Source organism: Pararge aegeria, chromosome 19, assembly GCF_905163445.1.
Source record: "Pararge aegeria chromosome 19, ilParAegt1.1, whole genome shotgun sequence".
NCBI classification, from domain to species: Eukaryota; Metazoa; Arthropoda; class Insecta; order Lepidoptera; family Nymphalidae; genus Pararge; species Pararge aegeria.
In genome coordinates, this window is record NC_053198.1 from 2,679,210 (window position 1) to 2,698,251 (window position 19,042).

General features: G+C 35.4%; 1 protein-coding gene across 2 annotated transcripts; it reads left to right on the forward strand.

Annotated features, from left to right (window-relative positions):
• Positions 1–9,389: 9,389 nt before the first annotated feature.
• Positions 9,390–18,239, forward strand: LOC120631929 (CLIP domain-containing serine protease 14D-like). 2 transcript variants are annotated; one of them, XM_039901630.1, is made up of 7 exons: positions 9,390–9,565; positions 11,244–11,401; positions 11,798–12,110; positions 13,188–13,290; positions 15,770–15,954; positions 16,980–17,087; positions 17,661–18,239. In XM_039901630.1, exons 1-7 carry the CDS (start codon positions 9,505–9,507, stop codon positions 17,975–17,977), a joined length of 1,245 nt encoding a protein of 414 aa, XP_039757564.1. In that variant the 5' UTR covers positions 9,390–9,504; the 3' UTR covers positions 17,978–18,239. The 2 variants fall into 2 exon arrangements, with proteins under 2 accessions (XP_039757564.1, XP_039757565.1); XM_039901631.1 differs by having other exon boundaries at positions 9,391–9,565; positions 16,983–17,087.
• Positions 18,240–19,042: the final 803 nt, after the last annotated feature.

Sequence of the window (19,042 nt, forward strand, 5' to 3'; positions counted from 1 at the left end):
CAGCTAGTACTTAATAAGTCGCTAAAAGGCCGATAAAAAAGCATAAGAGCCTTAGCCTAGTAAATGATGTCGGTTCCAAAATTGTATGCATAAAAAAAAAAAGTTCCCGGCATTAGTAAGGCCCTATCATTTCATTCCGTATTGAGGGAGCTGTGAAAAATGAAATTCGCCGTTTGAATTTAAAATTGGTCGTAGGACTCGCTCCAGCAAATAGCTTAAAAACATAACAGTGTGAGGATGTGTATTCTTCGCATGCCCTCCGAAGTGTTGCTGTATTTTTCGGCGGTGGTTTCACACTTCTGCTTGGTCCATCAATTATTAAATTTTAAAAATATACAACGTTTAAATGAAAACCGAAATAATACTTCAGAGGCTTTAGAGGTACATTATTTGCTGTCTCTCAGACCTATCTGTGAAAACGAAACGCCAATAGTTTTTGAGTAAACCATTGCCACAGTTTTTACTGAAAGAAATCTGATACAGCCCTAACATCGCATGCAAAAGTAAAATCAAGTGACTCCTGTCACTTTATTAGGTACGCGTTGCATAGTGTAGGTACTATGCGCGTGTCGGCCTTTTATCTTCAATAGGGTTGTCATAAGTAAAAAATAAATATGCTTCTTTTGATTTTATATTTTAACAAGGTGATTTCTTATGAAATATACTTATGTACCGTGGCGTGCATAGAGGCTATGCACAGGGTATGCAGATGATATAAAATGAAAAAAATCTCCAGTACGAGTAATAAAAAACTTAAGGATAGGCATTGTACGCGTAAGAGTTATAAAAAGCCTACCCTTAAGTATATATAACTCGAACTGGAGATTTTCTTAATTTTATATCATCAGCATACCTCTATGCGCGCCCCTGCCTGTAACATATTTTGTATTTCGTCAGAATATATATCCGGCCCAGACGGCAGTCAGGCAGTCACGCCTACCATTAGCGAGTGAACTAAATTGTCTGATTCATGGGTCGATCAAATTGACTGTAGGTACTGGGAGATTCCGACTTCGTTGTAATACAATACCCATTGACTGATAGCACACGTGCGGCCAATTTGTTATATGTTGATAAGGAAATTGAAAAAAATACTAGTCATCATCGTCGTCATATCATTTGGCGTTGTAACTGAACCAGATGGCAATATCACTCAATCTATATCTATAATATATGTCTATAATATATGTCTCTTAAATCTTCAAAGTTCTTATTAAACTAGAAAAGTCCTATTATAGTAGGTATAAATCGTGTTCCTCCTTCCCCGTTCTACCACAGAACAGCGAAACACCGTGAGCTGTGACATACTTATGCTGTAATATACTGATATTCCGTCAACACGTACGAAACGTTTTTTTCAACGTTACTGATACGTACCTCTAGGATGTGGAACGCCCAACCAGCAACTGTGTTTCCTGCCATGTATAACTTGAGTACCTTTAAGGCAAGAGTGAATAGGCATTATCAAGGCAGAGTCCAAGGCTGGTTCGATTCCCACGACTGGGAAATGTTCTTGTGATGAACATGAATGTTTTTCAGTGTCTGGGTGTTTATCTTTATGTTATAAGTATTTATTTATATCTATCTATATAAAAGAAAGTTGTGTTAGTTACACCGTCTATAACTCAAGAACGGCTGGACCAATATTCATATTTGATTTTTTGGATTCCTCTTATACCGGAATAGGATATATTTATAAAAATATTCATCAGTCATCTTAGTACTCACAACATAAGCCACGCTTACTTTGGGGCTAGATGGCGATGTGTGTATTTTCGTAGTATATTTATTTATTTATTTTATAAGCCTATATTAGTAACTAAAATGAGCTGGCACTATATCCTTTATAGTGACAAGTCAAGACGTATGCACTCGGCACATCCGACACGAATTTCCGGAACTCAATGATTGTCACTGTGTACTCACCTGTGCACATATTTTTCGTCAATGCATTCATGACTCATCGATGTCTCATTGCATTCTATTTTCAGAACACTCGGTAAGCCGTCGCTAATTTCTAAATATACCAGATAAGTAACCTCAATGCGCATTAAATATTATCCAGCGATTAATGACGCTATAACCATATAGCGTCATTAATTAATTAATTTATTATTGATGTATTATGTGGCGTGCATAGAGGGTATGCACAGGGTATGCAGATGAAATAAAGTGAATACAATTTGCAGTATGAGTTACAAAATCTAAAGGTTATGCTTTTTATAACTCTTACCAAGTCTATCCCTAAGTTTTTTATAGCTCGTACTAGAGATCTTTCATTTTATGTCATCGGCCCGCTTACCCTGTATGCACGCCACTGCAGCCATATATCATATAAGGCTTATCGCGAATTATTATAGTTCAGAGTGAAAGAAGGTATTGGCATGGATATTTTTACCTCACAACTGCGGCTTATTAAATAACGAACCGAAGTAATTGCTATACACCATTCCAAAGGCTATTTTATTAGACTTTTTCCCCCTTTTTAAGCTTGTTTTTAAACAGTGCCTTTTATCTTTTTTATTCTACTTTGCCTTTCTGGCTTCTTTATGACATATACGTATACATTGTATTTATTATATTATATTTATTGTACTCGTGTATAAATATTCTATTATATATATTTTTTTTATGAAGTATGTATATTTTTGTAACTTATGTTTATTATTTAAGTATTACTTTGTGTACCCCCTCTTCTTCTTTAATTTCATGTACTCAATTTGATTTGGTAGGATGCCTGTTAGAATGCTTGTTTTCTTTAATTTGGTGTACAATAAAGTGTATTCCATTCATTCGTTCATTCTTTTCATTCATTCATTCATTCAAAGGCTTCCGCTCTTGAAACTCGCATTTCATAGCGCTCGGAACTTCTAAGTCTTTATACTACCGCTACATCTAAAACTTTCCTATCCATATTAATATAGATATATCTAATATATCTATACTAATATATGATTTCGTGATTTATTATAATATAGATATATCTAATATATCTATACTAATAAAGATTTTTTCTTATTCAGGAAAGTTTTTCTTATTCGTCTTCATCACTTCAACCGATTGAAGCCCACTGATCAGACCTATGTCCAGACATAGGTCTCTTGTAGGGAGTTCCAAAATCCACGGTCCTGGGCTGCTTGCTACCAGCGGCTCCCAGCGACTCATTTGATGTCGTTTGCCTACGCCTTTGGGGGCCGACCAACGCTGCGTTGACCTGTGAGGGCTCGCCATTCCAGCACCTTCGAACCCAAACGTCCATCGGTTCTCCGAGCTATGTGCCCCGCCCATTTCCACTTCAGTTTTGCGAGTCGCTGATCTATGTCGGTAACTCTGGTTCTTCCACGGATCTCCTCAATCCTGGTTTTATCACATAGAGATACTCCCATTGCTCTCTTCATTGCCCGCTGAGTGATTTTGACCCTTCTTATGAGGCCCATAGTAAGCGACCATTCCAGCGATTTCTTATTTGTAATCGTTAAACTTCGGAGGTACTGAACCGATTTAAATATTTTTATTTTACCATTTACAAAAAAATTACTTTAATTTTATCAGAAGTAACATCATCCATACTTCTTTAAGTTATAATAAGATTCTGCCAAAAATAATGTTATATTTCCAAATCAAGGTAGAAAAAAAGCGCTCGTGATTTATTTTAATCGATTGCGCTATCTAAATGGCCAGTCATATACCTAGAAATTGTAATATCCACAAAATACTGGTATTTTGTAGATTTGAAAAAAAAGCTCGTAAACTTTGGATAGATCTCGTATAAATACGACACTTTATCGCCATTGTTTCTGTCGACAAATTTTATCTAAACCGTACTTTCTAGGCATAAAATATTATTCTTAAATAAATCTTGCTCTTCACAGCTTTCATTTAGTCAAATATTTTTGGAGAAAAAAATAAAACTATTGAACGTACGGAAGGGTTTACCTACGTTTATGACTATAGTAACCGCGGGAAACAGTTCGTTTACGTAATAAACATAAACAACAAATACTTTTAATGCATTTGCCTATTCTCTCTGGTTTTAACTATGTCCTTTTCTGTACCCCTTAAAATTTCATGACGATCGGTACAGAAGTTAAAGAGACTGTTAAGAGTTAACTTCTCGTTAAACTCTAATCATATCTTAAAACTAATGTTATAAATACGGAAGTGCGTTTGTTTGTTTGTTTGTCATTTCTTCACGCTGTAACGCCAGTAACCAACCAACTAGATTTGTCGCACAAAGGTGATATTTTAAATTTACGAGTGGATTAAGGGGTAGGACTTCCATACACCCTAACGGGTTAGCCCGCTACCATCTTAAACTGCGAATCACTTAGTACCTGGTGAGTTTGGAGTCAAACACTAACCAGTAGTAAAATTTAAAAAAAAATCAGGAAAACAAACGTTCAGGATCAGGTTTCCACGGGATCTGTAACAAAACTTAATAATCGCGGTCAACGCACGCGGTCTACAGCTTTATTAGTGTTTTTACCTCCACTTGGAGGAATTATCAATTTTATAAATTTCGTTCGTTCGTTTCGAAGATCGTAACTGCAACGTTTCCTACTAGATGACGCTACAGTCGCTATAAGACTGATGTGACGGTAGGCGAGCCGTAGCTTAATTGGATTATTAAAGCGCTCAGGCCACGATTGCCAGACATTCGCAGGTTCAAAACCTGTTGATTCCGAAAAAATTTTATATGCATTTTAAATTTATAAAAAAAAAAAAGGATTATGATTATTTCTGTGAAATTTCTTTCTTTTTTTTTATTATGAGCATTATTTTCATATTTTTTAATCGTTATACGAAATCATACGTTGCTCATTATTATCTCTGTAAATATACTTAAGCTTATATATTTACTGTGTTGTCAATTAGGATATTCTTGTTATTTGGCAGCCAAATTGTAGTATTTCGATTAAGTAACATTTCTGTTCTTCTCATTACGTATACTAAACTGTTACTGTATTACACATCAATACCCTTATACATATTGTCCTTTCCTGTATAACAGTTTGCAATGAAATCGATTGGATAAACCTCCACACACCTACGTGATTTTTGTCTCGTGGCAACCAAAATAGTAAAAACAACAACTTTGTGCGCCTATTACTCAATTATATATATGCTATCGACTTTAATTGTGTTTACCTAACTAGATTGCAAATGAAACAATCTGCATATCATTATTACCTATACTTCTTTTAATAACTGCGAAAATCTGTTCTTTTTTCTTAATAGAATTTTTTCAAAATGCATTTACCACCACAAATAAGGTAGAGTAGCTTATAATCAAGAACCTTTTTAAATTCCGAAGTTTCCATAGCGAACTCTCTGGACTAAATAAAGTTCAAAGGAGTTTTTTCTTTAAAGCACCGCAACGAGGCATAATTCCCAACAGTGGCGTGCACTTCATACTTGCACAAAAGCGCTACCTACCTAACATTTACATATAACTTGCGACGGAGGAGGAATTTTTAATTTTTTGTCATTTTACTTCTTTATGCTTACCCTGGTCCAAATTCCTGTGCACGCCACTGGTACCTAAGATGTAATAGTACTTTGATGGCCCAAACTCTTTGACCAAGGTGACTGCCAGCTCTATGATCCCCGGCATTTTGTCTAAAATAGCTTAAGAACTATGCACACAGCGTGCTTTTAACGCAACGAATACGACGTGCAGATTGAGACGTGCTAACGGAAATTCAGGCGCCGTAAACGGTCGCTTGTATCGATACTGCGAAACACACGCGCTGCAGCGTGTGTATTTTGTTATACAGAAATCCCTGCGTTTCCATCAAACACCTCAGTCCTTAACAGTAGTTAAACGGAGTCATAAAAGATACGCTGGCTTCTGCGTAATTGCATTTTCCTACTATTCATAGAGAAATGCGATACATACGAGCTTTGAACGCGCGCACAAAGCGATACAAATACCAGAATCTGCTCTATCTTACTGTTCGTGAGACTGCCCTCCCGCAGTATATTTTATTGAAAATATAAACATCAATATGGCACACGGTCAATAATATTGACCTATTAGCGGGCAGCCTAAAAAATACGCAGAATGAATACGCTCTTTAACGTCACAGGTCTAGCACAATCACATTATTGTTCTCAGACGCTGATTGAAAAAATATTATATAAGTAAAATATAGAAGTACTTGTATAATATAAACAAATAAATAAATATACTACGACAATACTCTAACGCCATCTAACCCCCAAGTAAGCGTAGCTTGTGTTATGATTTATGGGTACTAAGATGACTTAAATATTTTTATAAATAATATGCATAAATACTTATAAACACCGAGACACTGGAAAACATTAATGTTCATCACACAAACATTTTCCAGCTGTAGGAATCGAGCCCACAGCCTTGGACTAAGAAAGCAGGGTCGCTACCCACTGCGCCAATCGGCCGTATGCCGGTAAATCCATGATATTGCTAGATTAAAATATATTTTTAAAATCAATAATAGCAAATTTTCATAATAATACTGTTATCGCCAGTTGGCCACTGACCTACACCCCGGTATTTTGCGCGGCAAAAGTTTAGTCTGGTTTTTTGTATTTGATACTATCCCATCGGTTTCACCCCGGTAATACCTGATCGCAGTTAACTTAGGAAAATAGTTTTGGTGATGCCTAAAGAAAATAATAACTTTAACCAACTCCCATAGGAATAACGACGTAGTTAGGCACCATCTTTAATTACGACACCGATTCGCCTGTGCGTCATTTTTAGGAAACTCGTTAACTGAGACACTATTATATTAATCCTAACTGCATATTATCAATGCGAAAGTGCGTTTGGTTATTTATATGCTTGTCTTTTCTTAGCGGCCCTTAATAAATCAAAACAAATCAAATCAAAAATACTTTTTTGCGCACAAGAACAAAACAGAAATAAACTACTCTATAGTATAGTTTATTGGTTAATAAACTTTATTTTTGGCATAGAGTTAGTTGAAAGGAGGGTGATGCCTAAATTGGATGCCTAATGTTTTCGGCGATATCTAGAGAAAAAAGGTTTCACCAACTCTTAGGTGATAACTATTGTATTATGAAAATTAAGCTTTATTTGATTTTTTTTTTAAATAATTATTTTTTAACAATTATTTATTGTAAAGTCAACATCTCCTGAGGATGCTCCGGTTTCGGAGCGAAACGTGCGTAGATGGTACATTGCTGAAGATCTGATTGCTGAAGAAATTATTAATTACACCATAGAGATTCTCCTGTTTTTTGCGGAGTCTATGGTACTCTTGCCCGTTTTAATTAACGAACAAGGCAATGATAAATAAGTAATAATACTACCTATGCAAAATAAAATTGAAATCGAAACAGCATTTTCTAAGATAAGCGCGTTCAACCAAACAAACACAAAAGCTTGATGATATTTCAACTATGCCCATCTAAAAAAACCACGTCAATCTAAAACTCCGTTGCGCCGTAATTCTTTTTTTTTTATTAATTTTTAATATCTTGAGGGCTAAATTTTAGATTTTTCCTATTCTAAAATTAAAATGTACTACATGTTCCACAAATACCAGATAAACTGAAAGAAAATGCCACATGGCATTTACTTCGTCTTTGTACCATATTCAATAGTGTGCAATAAAGAATTAAAACAAACCAATAAAAAAAAAAAATTGGACGGCCTTAACCCCTTCTCATTGTGGGAGGAGATCCGTGCCCTGTATGGGCCTGTTATATATAAACTGTTGCCACATAATATAATACGAGGGCTAACTATATATAATATGAATCTATATCTAATCTACTAGGACTGTATGATAGGCTTCGGAAGATGATTCTTTGTTTGTGACAGGAGCTGAGACTGACGGATGCCAAATTCTCTGTCAAACTTCAAAAGTCCCTAACGCTATCGACTGATATTCAGTCAGGCTTCTGGGCCACACATCTCTCAATATTACTGCAGGGCACACAGTTGTGCTTAATTTATTTTATTTATTTTATTTTATTTATTAGGTTTACTTACAAACACTTACACTAATACAACCGTTTTTAAAATTTAACTATTCTATTTAAGTGTAATGTTTTCTTAAAAGTAAACACAGCATATGAAAATATACAATAACACCATAACATGAAAACAAAAGGTATCGTATCATAATAAAACATCCAGCACGAATTTCGGGTCCTAATTACAGAATCGAAATTTTCTGGCCGATTGGCGCAGTGGGCAGCGACCCTGCTTTCTGACTCTAAGGCCGTGGGTTCGATTACCACAACTGGAAAATGTTTGTGTGTTGAACATGAATGTTTTCTGTGTCTGGGTGTTTATATGTACATTATTCATAAGAATATTCAACAGTCATCTTAGTACCCATAGCACAAGCTACGCTTACTTTGGGTCTAGATGGCGATGTGTGTATTGTCGTAGTATATTTATTTTATTTATTTATTTCTTTCTATATCTGTTGAACCCGTTGTATGTATCCGTTGAACTATATATATTTAAGAAATATTGATTAACCACGAAAATCTATATACTTATAATAAAACTGTAACTGGAAGATTTCTGTATATTTAATATATTTTGGAAATTTTGACCGGGGGTTGCTTTATAATCGATACTGAGTCCAACCAGATTTTTATTTAATTTTTGTCTGTCTGTCGGTCTGTACGGGCATCACGTGAAAACTACTAAACGGATTTAAATACAATTTGGTATAGTGGTAGCTGATATTCCGGCTCAACATTTAGGATACTTTTTATCCCGCTAAACAGTAAGTTTCCTCCGGTAAACGGGATGACATTTTTTATCAATTTTACTTCATAGCTCCGTTAAGTTAGAACCGATTTTAATAATTCTGTTTTTATTTGAAAGTGTATACTACCAAACATGTGTTGTCCAATTTTAATAACGATCTTATAAATATTGTCGGAGATAAAGGCCTTATGTCCTTTACAAATACTCTATCAGTAATACTCTTCACAAATAACAGTAAGTCGCAAGGCATATGGGAAAACGATGAATGCATGCGCGAAAGTTTGTATGGATGGATGTATGGATGGATATATGTATGTATGTATGTATTAACTAATATAATGACAACTGACATGACATTATGACAAGCCACAATGATTATTATGTTAGAATCAGATCTATTCTTGCTTCTCGATTGCCTCAAACGCGGGCGAAGTCGCGAGGGTCCGCTAGTCTTAGTTTAAAATCTTTAATTAATAAAAAGATACGTAATCAATTACGTCGAAATTGTGACGCGAAAGAGTGTAAGCAGAATCTTACCCTTTTAACTGATATCTCAAAACACACCGTACTTCCCGCGAAGTTCCCTCTTACGATTGCGTCACAACGACGCGAAGCAGACAGATATACAACAGTATAATAAGATCCTAATGGCATACAACCAACCAGTAGCTTCCGACCTTTGTAGAGTGCGGTTGTGCGTATAACTATACATTTTAGTGCTGTGACAAATAACGATACAGTTGATAATATAAGATTTTGTTACCATGATGGATTTTACAACTATTATTACGTTTTTACTTTTGATATTTTCCACGGTTGAGTCTCGTAAGTTGTTTTTTGTAATTATTATTTCAATGTTAGTTGATATATAAAAGAGCTTGTTCACCTTGTTGTTAGCGGCGTTGGTGCATTAATTGACCACTATATAACACGGATTATGACCAAGTGTTTGGTATCTTGTATCTTATTAACAAAAAAATAAGTCTCAAATTAGTTTGGTCTGTGTTCTTTTCTCTGTTACGTTCGTGTGGGAAAATAGCGGGAAAATCAAAACTTTCACGACTTTTTGCGAATAAAACTCAAATATATAAATACAAATGAATATATTTGATGTGTTTAAGGATGTGTTTTAAAAATATTTGCCTTCAAATTTACCTATTTATTTGATGACTGGTACCTAGGTACTCAGTGTATGTCGTGCCGCGTCTCGCGAACAAGCTCATGAATAAGAGCCCCAAATCGGTTCGATAATAGTCGAAATTACTAACGAAAAATCACGTAAGTTATTAAACAGTAAAAATGAATTTTACCAGATAGTTTAAATTCTAAAATTTACCTTAGTGCTACTGTATGCGTAAGTAGTAGTGAGCTACTACCTACTACCTATGTAATCCTTAATTTTTATTTGATTAGTTAGTTTTTTAATTTTTTGGCGACCCTCTGGTGAGCGACGTGGTTTTAAAGCGAAGGTCGCGGGTTCGATCTGCGACAGGGGCGATTCGGGAATTTATAATTTCTAAATTCTTGCTGGTCTGGCTTCGGCCGTGGCTACAAGCTACGCTTAGTTTGGGACCAGATGGCGATGTGTTTATTGTCTTAGTGTATTTATTATTATTACATACGCCTACCCTTAAGTTTTTTATAACTCGTACAGGGTTATAAAAAACTTAAGGGTAAGCGTCGCCGGGTTAGATTTTGCTTTATTTTAACAATAAACTTACATCATTAAATTTTTAATTTAAGTCTCATAATATATTAAATCATTTATTTATCTCCGTATTCATTCTCTTCTATTCTCTTCTCGAGCGGGTGAAGATCATTATCTACACTCATGTACACCCAACAATAGACTATCATCATAGTAAATAAAAGCTTTATTTGACAGTTCAAAAATAGGAATGCTCCGATCGTCACCAAACTTTACAGGGTTACTCGCCAGGTCAATCCGGAGATTCCCTGAAAGTTTCATTGAAATCGGTCCAGCCGTTTCGGAGCCTATACGGAACATACCCGCACACTTTCTCTTTTATATATTAGAACTAGCTGTTGCCCGCGACTTCGTCTGCGTTTGATTTTGTTTTTAAAGCATTCAGTATCGCTAAGCCTTAAATTTGTATAGTAGTATTATATATATATAACATGTGACTGTCAATTAATTATAGAAAAATAATTTGCAATAAAATAAAATTGCGACTATAATTAAAAATCTAAACTATCCTATCTCTTAAGTTGGAAAAGACTGCTCACGGTGTGCCAATTTAATTTAAAATCGGTTAAGTAGTTTAGGAGTCCATCGCGGACAAACATCGTGACAAGAGATTTATATATATTAAGATAGATACTGGAGATTTTTTACATTTTATATCATCAGCATTCTCTGTGCATACCCTCTATGCACGCCACTGGGGATAGGTATAATATTTGTCTCCTACCCATACTAGTTGTGCAGATAAGGGCTGATTTGTACGAAATTTTACATTTGGACGTAATTATATTGTTTCAGAAAAGCAATGCAACGATAATGAAATGTGTACAGACATTTATGGTTGCAATTTCGCTCGGAACTTAATAACCAACTATAGAGACCAACCAGAAGATAAAAACAAAAATTTACAAATGCTGAGGAAAATGTTTTGTGGATATAGTGGTAAAATACCAATGGTAAGTTCTTTATTTATTTCCTAACAACTCCTTACAGTAGTTATTCCAAAACTCACCGCTTTGATAACGTCGTATTGTGATCTTCAGTAAAGCTGTTTTAACCGTCCGATGGCTTTACATAGAGCTTCATAATAATCGATCTAGACTTCATGTAGGCAGATTACGTAGCTAAGTTTAGGTTTATAGGTATTTTCAAGACTCATATTAAATAATTGTATTTTTACAGAAAATTTGTTTAACCCTTAACTAATAAGTTTAACCTCACAAAAAATGATAAATTCATATAATAATATCAAAAAGTACTTTTGCCATGTCAATCCGAGTTAATCAATACATTCTAAGCATTATGATATAGCAGTAGGTACCTATTTTGATGTATCAAAATTATAATTTTAGGTTTGCTGCCCAAACGTTACGGCGAACCCTGGCTCGATAGTGTATATCAAATCTGAAGAAGCAGCCACAAATCGACCGAAGAAGCCTTCCACAACAGCACTTCCTGACTTAATCTGTAGGACTTCGAAGCCTGTTGGTACAGCAGAGTTCGATACGACCACCGAATCGGTAGAAACGGAGTCTCCGGTGCTTGCTGACCCATTCCCTGACAGGATGATTTGCGGCCAAGATGGAGGGAGTGACAAGATCTTTGGCGGAACAGTCGCTGCTGTTGACGAGTACCCTTGGCTGGCGCGAATTAAATATATTTACAGTAAGTTTGCCTTTTACCACTGACATCGAACAAGTGTGCGCTGTTGTGTTTTTTATTTATTTATTAATTTAAGGGACAATCAACAGGTTACAACAACAACTCTTAAAAACTAAACAAAAAAACATAAAAATGTAATATTGTAGACCCACTTAAAGACTGCCACAACTTGCGAATACAAAACTATATTGCCAGTTAGAAGGAGAAAAAACGATTAAGAGAGACGATTAAGAGAATTTTTGTAATCCTTAAATACGATGCCTCCTAGGTATTACGTCCTAAGGATAGGGTTTATTTACACATCTTTATTTATTTATTTACACACAATAGAACACAGACAGAAAATACTTACTTAAATATAATTATGTGAAAAAGGCCGCCTTATTACTAAAACTGTTACCAGGCTACCTTAACTAACGAAATAAGACAGTGAGTGACTGGAAATCGCAATTCTATCATACAATTACATAGATTTACACACAAAAACACAGATAAAATAAAATAAAATAATAAATAATAATAAATATACATAAATACACATACATACACATATCAATCAAAACAAATATACTTTATTGCACAAGAAGAAAACAGCAATAAATAAAAGAGAACGAAGGTATAAGTCGTTTTAATTTGTGTAACAAAGGCGGCCTTATCAATTATAGTGGTTTCTTCACATATATATTAACGTATTTATAGTAACAAATAGTGCCTCCTTACACGACTTTAAAAATCGCTAGGGACTTAGAGTGACTTAGACTTATGAGTCATCAGGAAGTGCATTCTACAGCGTTGTCGCTTAAATTCCGAATAACTGCGAGAGTTAAATTTTACCAGAATATTTTCTCTGTAAAACAAAAATATTTTATATCCAAAACTATTGCAAAATTAAACTTATATGTAATGTATTCTTTGTTTTGTTTCTCATTTCTCAATCATTCCATAAAAAAGTGCCACAGCGAAGCGTGGCAGGGTACAACTAGTAATATATATATATATATATATATAATATTCATATACTTATAGTTGGATCTTAATATGAAATAAACGATTTAAATATGATTTTGTTCGTTTATTCAGATACGGACGACAACAGATTTAGCTTCAGTTGTTCAGCCACCCTCATCACGGACCGCCATCTTGTAACCGCCGCTCACTGCTTCTCGAGTATTAATTTAAAAGCGTAAGTACTCATTACCAAATCCAACACCTATCATCATTATCCATCAAATACTATATTTTACAATTATATATTTAACTAGCGGACCCGCGCGACTTCCGAGAATGAGTCAACTTCAAATAGTAGTCGTGTGTTGTCGCGGACTGTTTTATAGAACTTTAAAGAAACAATTCCGATATACTTACTATATATTATATCCGCAGTTTGGCGTAACGTTTACTGTTCACGCATCGCACGCATCGGAATCTCTCAAAAAATATATTTTTTGTCGTAGCGTGTTATACAGCCTTAATTTATACGACCAATCCAAAAAACAATATAAATCGAAAAAACATTTTCTGAGGTTAGCGCGTTCAACTAAACAAACTCAAAAGCTAATAATTCAACTATGCCTATCTAAAAATACCACGTCAATCTAAAAAAAAAGCGATGCTATCCTGTAGGAGCTGTTTGCTTTTCCGGGATAAAAAGAAGCCTATGAGCTATTCCAGGATGGTACGCATGCATTCGATCGTTGTCCCATACGAATTGCGACGTGATGTTATCTGTGAAGAGTTGTGTCCTTTATCTCCGACAATATTTATCAGATCTTCATTAAAATTACACAATACATTCTTAATAGTATACACTTTCAAATAAAACAGAATTATAAAAATCGATTCAAATTTAGCGAATAAATAATAAAATAAAATAAAAATAGTTTATTTCGGTATGAAACAAAGTGGCATCAATATATCGCTGAAGCCTTCTTTTAAGAGTAGTATTACTACCCCTGTGTCAGAAGACTCCGCTCTTCCATTACAATTAAAATAAACTTAACAAAATACATTAAAATGAAGGTAGGTAAACAAACAAAATAAGAGACAATGATATACAAAAGGACAGACATGTTATAAAGAAATTTAAATGATAATAAAAAAGAAAAAAAATAACAATATACAAAATAAGTATGCGTGTTTCTGTGTATATTTGTGTGTGTGTGTGTGTATGTAGCGAAGGTATGAAGTAATATTGATAAAAAATTTCATCCCATTTCCCGGAGGAGACTCACTGTTTATCGGGATAAAAAGTATACTATATGTTGACCCGGAATATCAGCTACAACTGACAGACAGACAGACAGATAAAAATTAAATAAAAATATGTTTTGGACTCAGTATCGATTATTAAGCACTCCCCGGTCAAAATTTTCGAAATATATTAAACTAGCTGTCCCGGCGAACTTTGTACCACGCATTATATTTTTTTTGATGAATGTTATTATTTTAATACTTATTATCCTATTCCGGTCTAAGAGGAATCCAAAAAATCAAATATCATAAAAATTGGTCCAGCCGTTCTTGAGTTATAAATGGTGTAACTGACTTTTTATGTCAACTCAGACGGGAACGCTGTCGAACGGGATAAACAGTATCCTATGTCCGCCTCCTGGCTCTAAGCTACCCACCTACCAATTTTCAGCCATATCGGTACAGCCGTTCTTGAATTATAAGTAGTGTAACTAACACGACTTTCTTTTATATATATAGAAGATGTACAGAAATCTTCCAGTTACAGTTTTATTATAAGTATAGATATGTGTAATGCTATTTCATGTATGTTGTTATCTTATTTGTATTTACATGTGATCTATATATATATATATATATATATATACTAGCTGTTGCCCGCGTCTTCGTCTGCGTTTGATTTTGTTTTTTGATGTGGCATTAAATGTAATTGTAGTTCAAAAAAAATTTAAAGTATTCAGTATCGCTAAGCTTTAAATGAGGGGTTTGCTACTGTCCGCAGAGGAGTTCTGTCCTCTATCTCCAACCACATTCATCAGATCTACACAGTTTGGGCAAAATTAAACACATATTATAACCTATATAGTACAACAATAATTATTGAAATCAATTATAATTTGTCGGAGTTATGGTGTAAAATCGTCAAACACTTTCATCCCCTCTCCCAAAGGGACCGAGCTTAATGTCGGAATAAAAAGTATCCTATCAACCAAAAGATATCCTAAAAACCAAAGTTTCATGAGGATCGGTTAAGTAGTTTTTGCGTGAAAGCGTAACAAACAAACTTACATTGACATTTATAATATTAGTAAGGATAGGGATAGGGAGATATATATATATATATATATATAGTTATATTTGTGTAATGTTTTAATCTTATTGATTGCACCAGCTAATCGCCTACCTCTTTTCTATGTTTGTTCCTATTACGCCTTTGGTTGCCTGGAAGAAATCGTTATGTAGCGATAAGGCCACCAAATTGTACTCATCGTCATCATCATCACCTCAACCAATCGAAGTCCACTGCTGGGCATAGGTCTTTTGTAGGGAGTTTCACAATACACGGTCCTGGGCCGCTTGCCTACAGCGGCTCCCAGCTACTCTCTCTATCTAATTGTACTCTCTTGCTATATATTTTTGTCTCTGTCACTACTTTATTTTCTTTTGTGTACAATAAATTCATTTCTTTACAGTATTAGCGTGCGCTTGGGTGAGTGGAACACAAATTCACCGAAGGATTGTCACCAGGGGCTGTGCGCGGATCCGCCTGTGGAGATCGAAATAGAGTCCGTCATTATCCACCCCAAGTTCAACAAGAGAAACTTGACTCACGCTGACATAGCCATTATCAAACTGAAGAAGTCTGTCAATTTTACAGGTAAAACATTCGTATTTTTTTTTAGATACAATTTAAAAAAACTGTAGTTTTTGACGCGTTAGGGAAAATGGTGAGATTAAATGTTTACGATGCGCGCGCACATCGTCACAAAAAACCGACACCATGGAGTTAGCTGTAGTCAACATGTAGTTTAGTTTGCAATATTTTTAATTAGAAAAATTTCTTCGTACTGTAAAATAAATTCTTGTTGAGAATTTTTAAGGCTATTGCTAAGCTATCATTCAACTTAGAGAACCATTGCTGGACATCTTCATCATCGTAATTATCATCATGTCAACCAATAGACATTGGCTGGACATAAGTAATTATAAACAAAAAGTCAATATAAACAGTCGACTAACTAGAAACGGACATAAGTTGTTGATATCTGCATATCGTCTGAGAAAAGTACAGAAATCCTTTGTGGGGATGGGTATATGCTTTGATAACATGATACCGAAGGTAATATTAGATCTACCTTTACCTAAGTTTAAACAATATATGAAAACACATTTAATAAATCGTGGTTACTACACGATTGATGAATTCCTAAACGACAAGGCTGCTTGGAAGCAGGCCACTCCGCTCCCATCTCTCACAAAACAGAAAAATTCTAAAGATTGTTAAACTTTAAAATGATGTTGGAAAAGAGCAATCTGCTGAGTTTCTTGCGGCCCTTCTCAGTAGAATCTGCCTTCCGAACCGGTGGTAGAGTCACTACAAACGGACTTAATTAGGCCTACTTGAAATAAATGAATTTTGAATTTTTTTTGAAGGGTCTTTGGTAGGTAGTTCCAAAATCCACGGTCGTTGGTCGCTGGATTCCAGCGGCTTCCTGAAATCTCTTGATTTCGTCTGTCAACCTCGTTGGGGGCTGACCTACCCTGCGTTTACCGGTGCGGGGTCGCCATTCCAGCATCTTAGGAAGCCAACGACCATCCATGAGCCCCGCCCATTGCCAGCTTCGCGACTCGCCGAGCTATGTCACCTCTTTGCTACTAAGCTATAATTTTTTTTTTGATCAGCAGATTTCATAGAGCCTATCTGCCTGCCCACCACAGAGTACATCAAGATGCAAGATTACCAACATGACAGTTCATATTGGACCGCTGGCTGGGGTGTAACCGAATTTGGTGAGTTAAGTTTCTAAATAATAATAATAGTAACAACGTATTTTATTTGAGAAAAAAAAAACATACAGGAATTTGTATATATATACATTATACATATCAATGAGAACATCAACAAAAAAAAAAAGATCTTAAAATTAGGAAACTAAATAAAATGTGTATACAATAAACAAACAAATATAAGTCTAAAATTTAAAAAAAATAAAAAAAAATGTCTTTTCATAAATCTATAATTTCACTCGAAAACTTAATTTACTAAGATTTCATTACCAAGAAATTGCAGGTTTCCTCACGATGTTTTCCTTCACCGTTGATGCAAGTGATAGTGGTAATTACTTGAAACGCACAAAACTAAGAAAAATTAGACGTTAAGCGGAGATTCGAACTCGGCCCCCCGAAAGTGAAGTCGAGCTCCTACCCAATGCATTGCATGCAGCATTGGGCAATGCTGCCAACGTCTTAGGTATGATGCCTTTGAAAGGCCAAACTAATAATTCTATAGCCAAGGTAATTGCCAGCTCTAGGATAATCTAGACTCAATAACTTTTAAATTGATTTATGGTTTTCTTTTTCTAGGTGAACCATCAGTGGTCAAGCGTAAAGTGGACGTAATAGCAGTACCTATAGCCACCTGCCATGTTGCACTTCCTTACATCCCAGAATCTTCGCTGCCAGACCTGATCTGTGCTGGAGGTAGGCAAGGCAAGGACTCCTGTAGAGGTGACTCCGGGGGACCTCTTATGAGGGAAGTCAGGGAGAACTATAAATCAAACTGGTTCCTTTATGGGGTCACAAGTTTTGGCAACAAAAAATGTGGCTTAGCCGGCGTACCCGGCGCCTATACAAGGGTATCTTCATATATGGATTGGATTAGACAAGTTGTACAAACTTGATTGTCACCTTCACTAAACTAAAATCGAATAAGAACATTCATTATTCAAACAAATGTCTACTGCTTTGAATCATCGAAACTGTAAAGTTTAAGGGGTTTGAGGGACACAAAATCAAGCTGAGGAGTAGTATAGTTCGGAGGTATCAGATGAAAGAGGCCAGAGAGAATTTTAGAAAATCAAACTCGGTACAAAATGGAACTACATCGGTACCGAAATGCTTGAGGTTAATTTACACATTCAATAGTTTTTAAGAAAAATTGTCACTAAAATCGCGTACAAGTACGGCAGCTTTCGTCATGGTAATTAAACCATTGCAAGCCCACAGGGCACGGGTTACCTCTCAGAATGAGAAGAGTTTATGTCGTATTCCACAACACTGGCGAAGTGCGGTTTGGTAGACTGCACACGCCATTGAGAACATTATACAGAACTCTCAGGCATACAGGCTTTCTTATGGCAGTTTCTTTTACCATTAAAACAGATGATATTTAATTGCTTTAAAAAGCACATAGCTCCGAAAAGTTTGAGGTGCCGAACAATCTTGATCTCCCCGAAAAAGAGGTCGAACTCCGAGCAACGGTACAATAGGCGGCCTTATCGCTTAAAAGCGATCTCTACCAGGCAACCTACCAAATGCTAACTCGTCACTGCTCCAAAACTTGTCAAAACTCAATATTTGGGGTAGACATTAATATTGTCTTAATATATCAAAATGGCATCTATAAAAACCTATATAACTGTTGAACGAACTAATCTACTTCCGGACATAGAACCTTCACATGTTATATTCGCATGAGCTGCGTCATATACTACTTTTTTTTTATATACTACGACAACGCACACATAACCACCTAGCCCCAAAGTAAGCGTAGCTTGTGTTATGGGTACTGAGATGACTGATGAATATTAACTATGATATCCCAAAAACCCAGACATATTATTTTTATTTATTTATTTATAGCCTTTCCAACAATCTTATCTCACTGCTTATTTTTTTATCAAGACACCGGTTTCGCATCATTGGCCGGGCCTCCCCCATGTTCTTCCATGGTTCGCGTTCATGGG

Excerpts from the sequence above, each read along its gene's own strand:
- LOC120631929 (XM_039901630.1), top strand. The coding sequence starts at position 9,505 with ATGATGGATTTTACAACTATTATTACGTTTTTACTTTTGATATTTTCC. Across the intron at positions 9,566-11,243 it reads ATTTTCCACGGTTGAGTCTC|AAAAGCAATGCAACGATAAT; the intron begins GTAAGTTGTTTT and ends ATATTGTTTCAG. Across the intron at positions 11,402-11,797 it reads ATAGTGGTAAAATACCAATG|GTTTGCTGCCCAAACGTTAC; the intron begins GTAAGTTCTTTA and ends TTATAATTTTAG.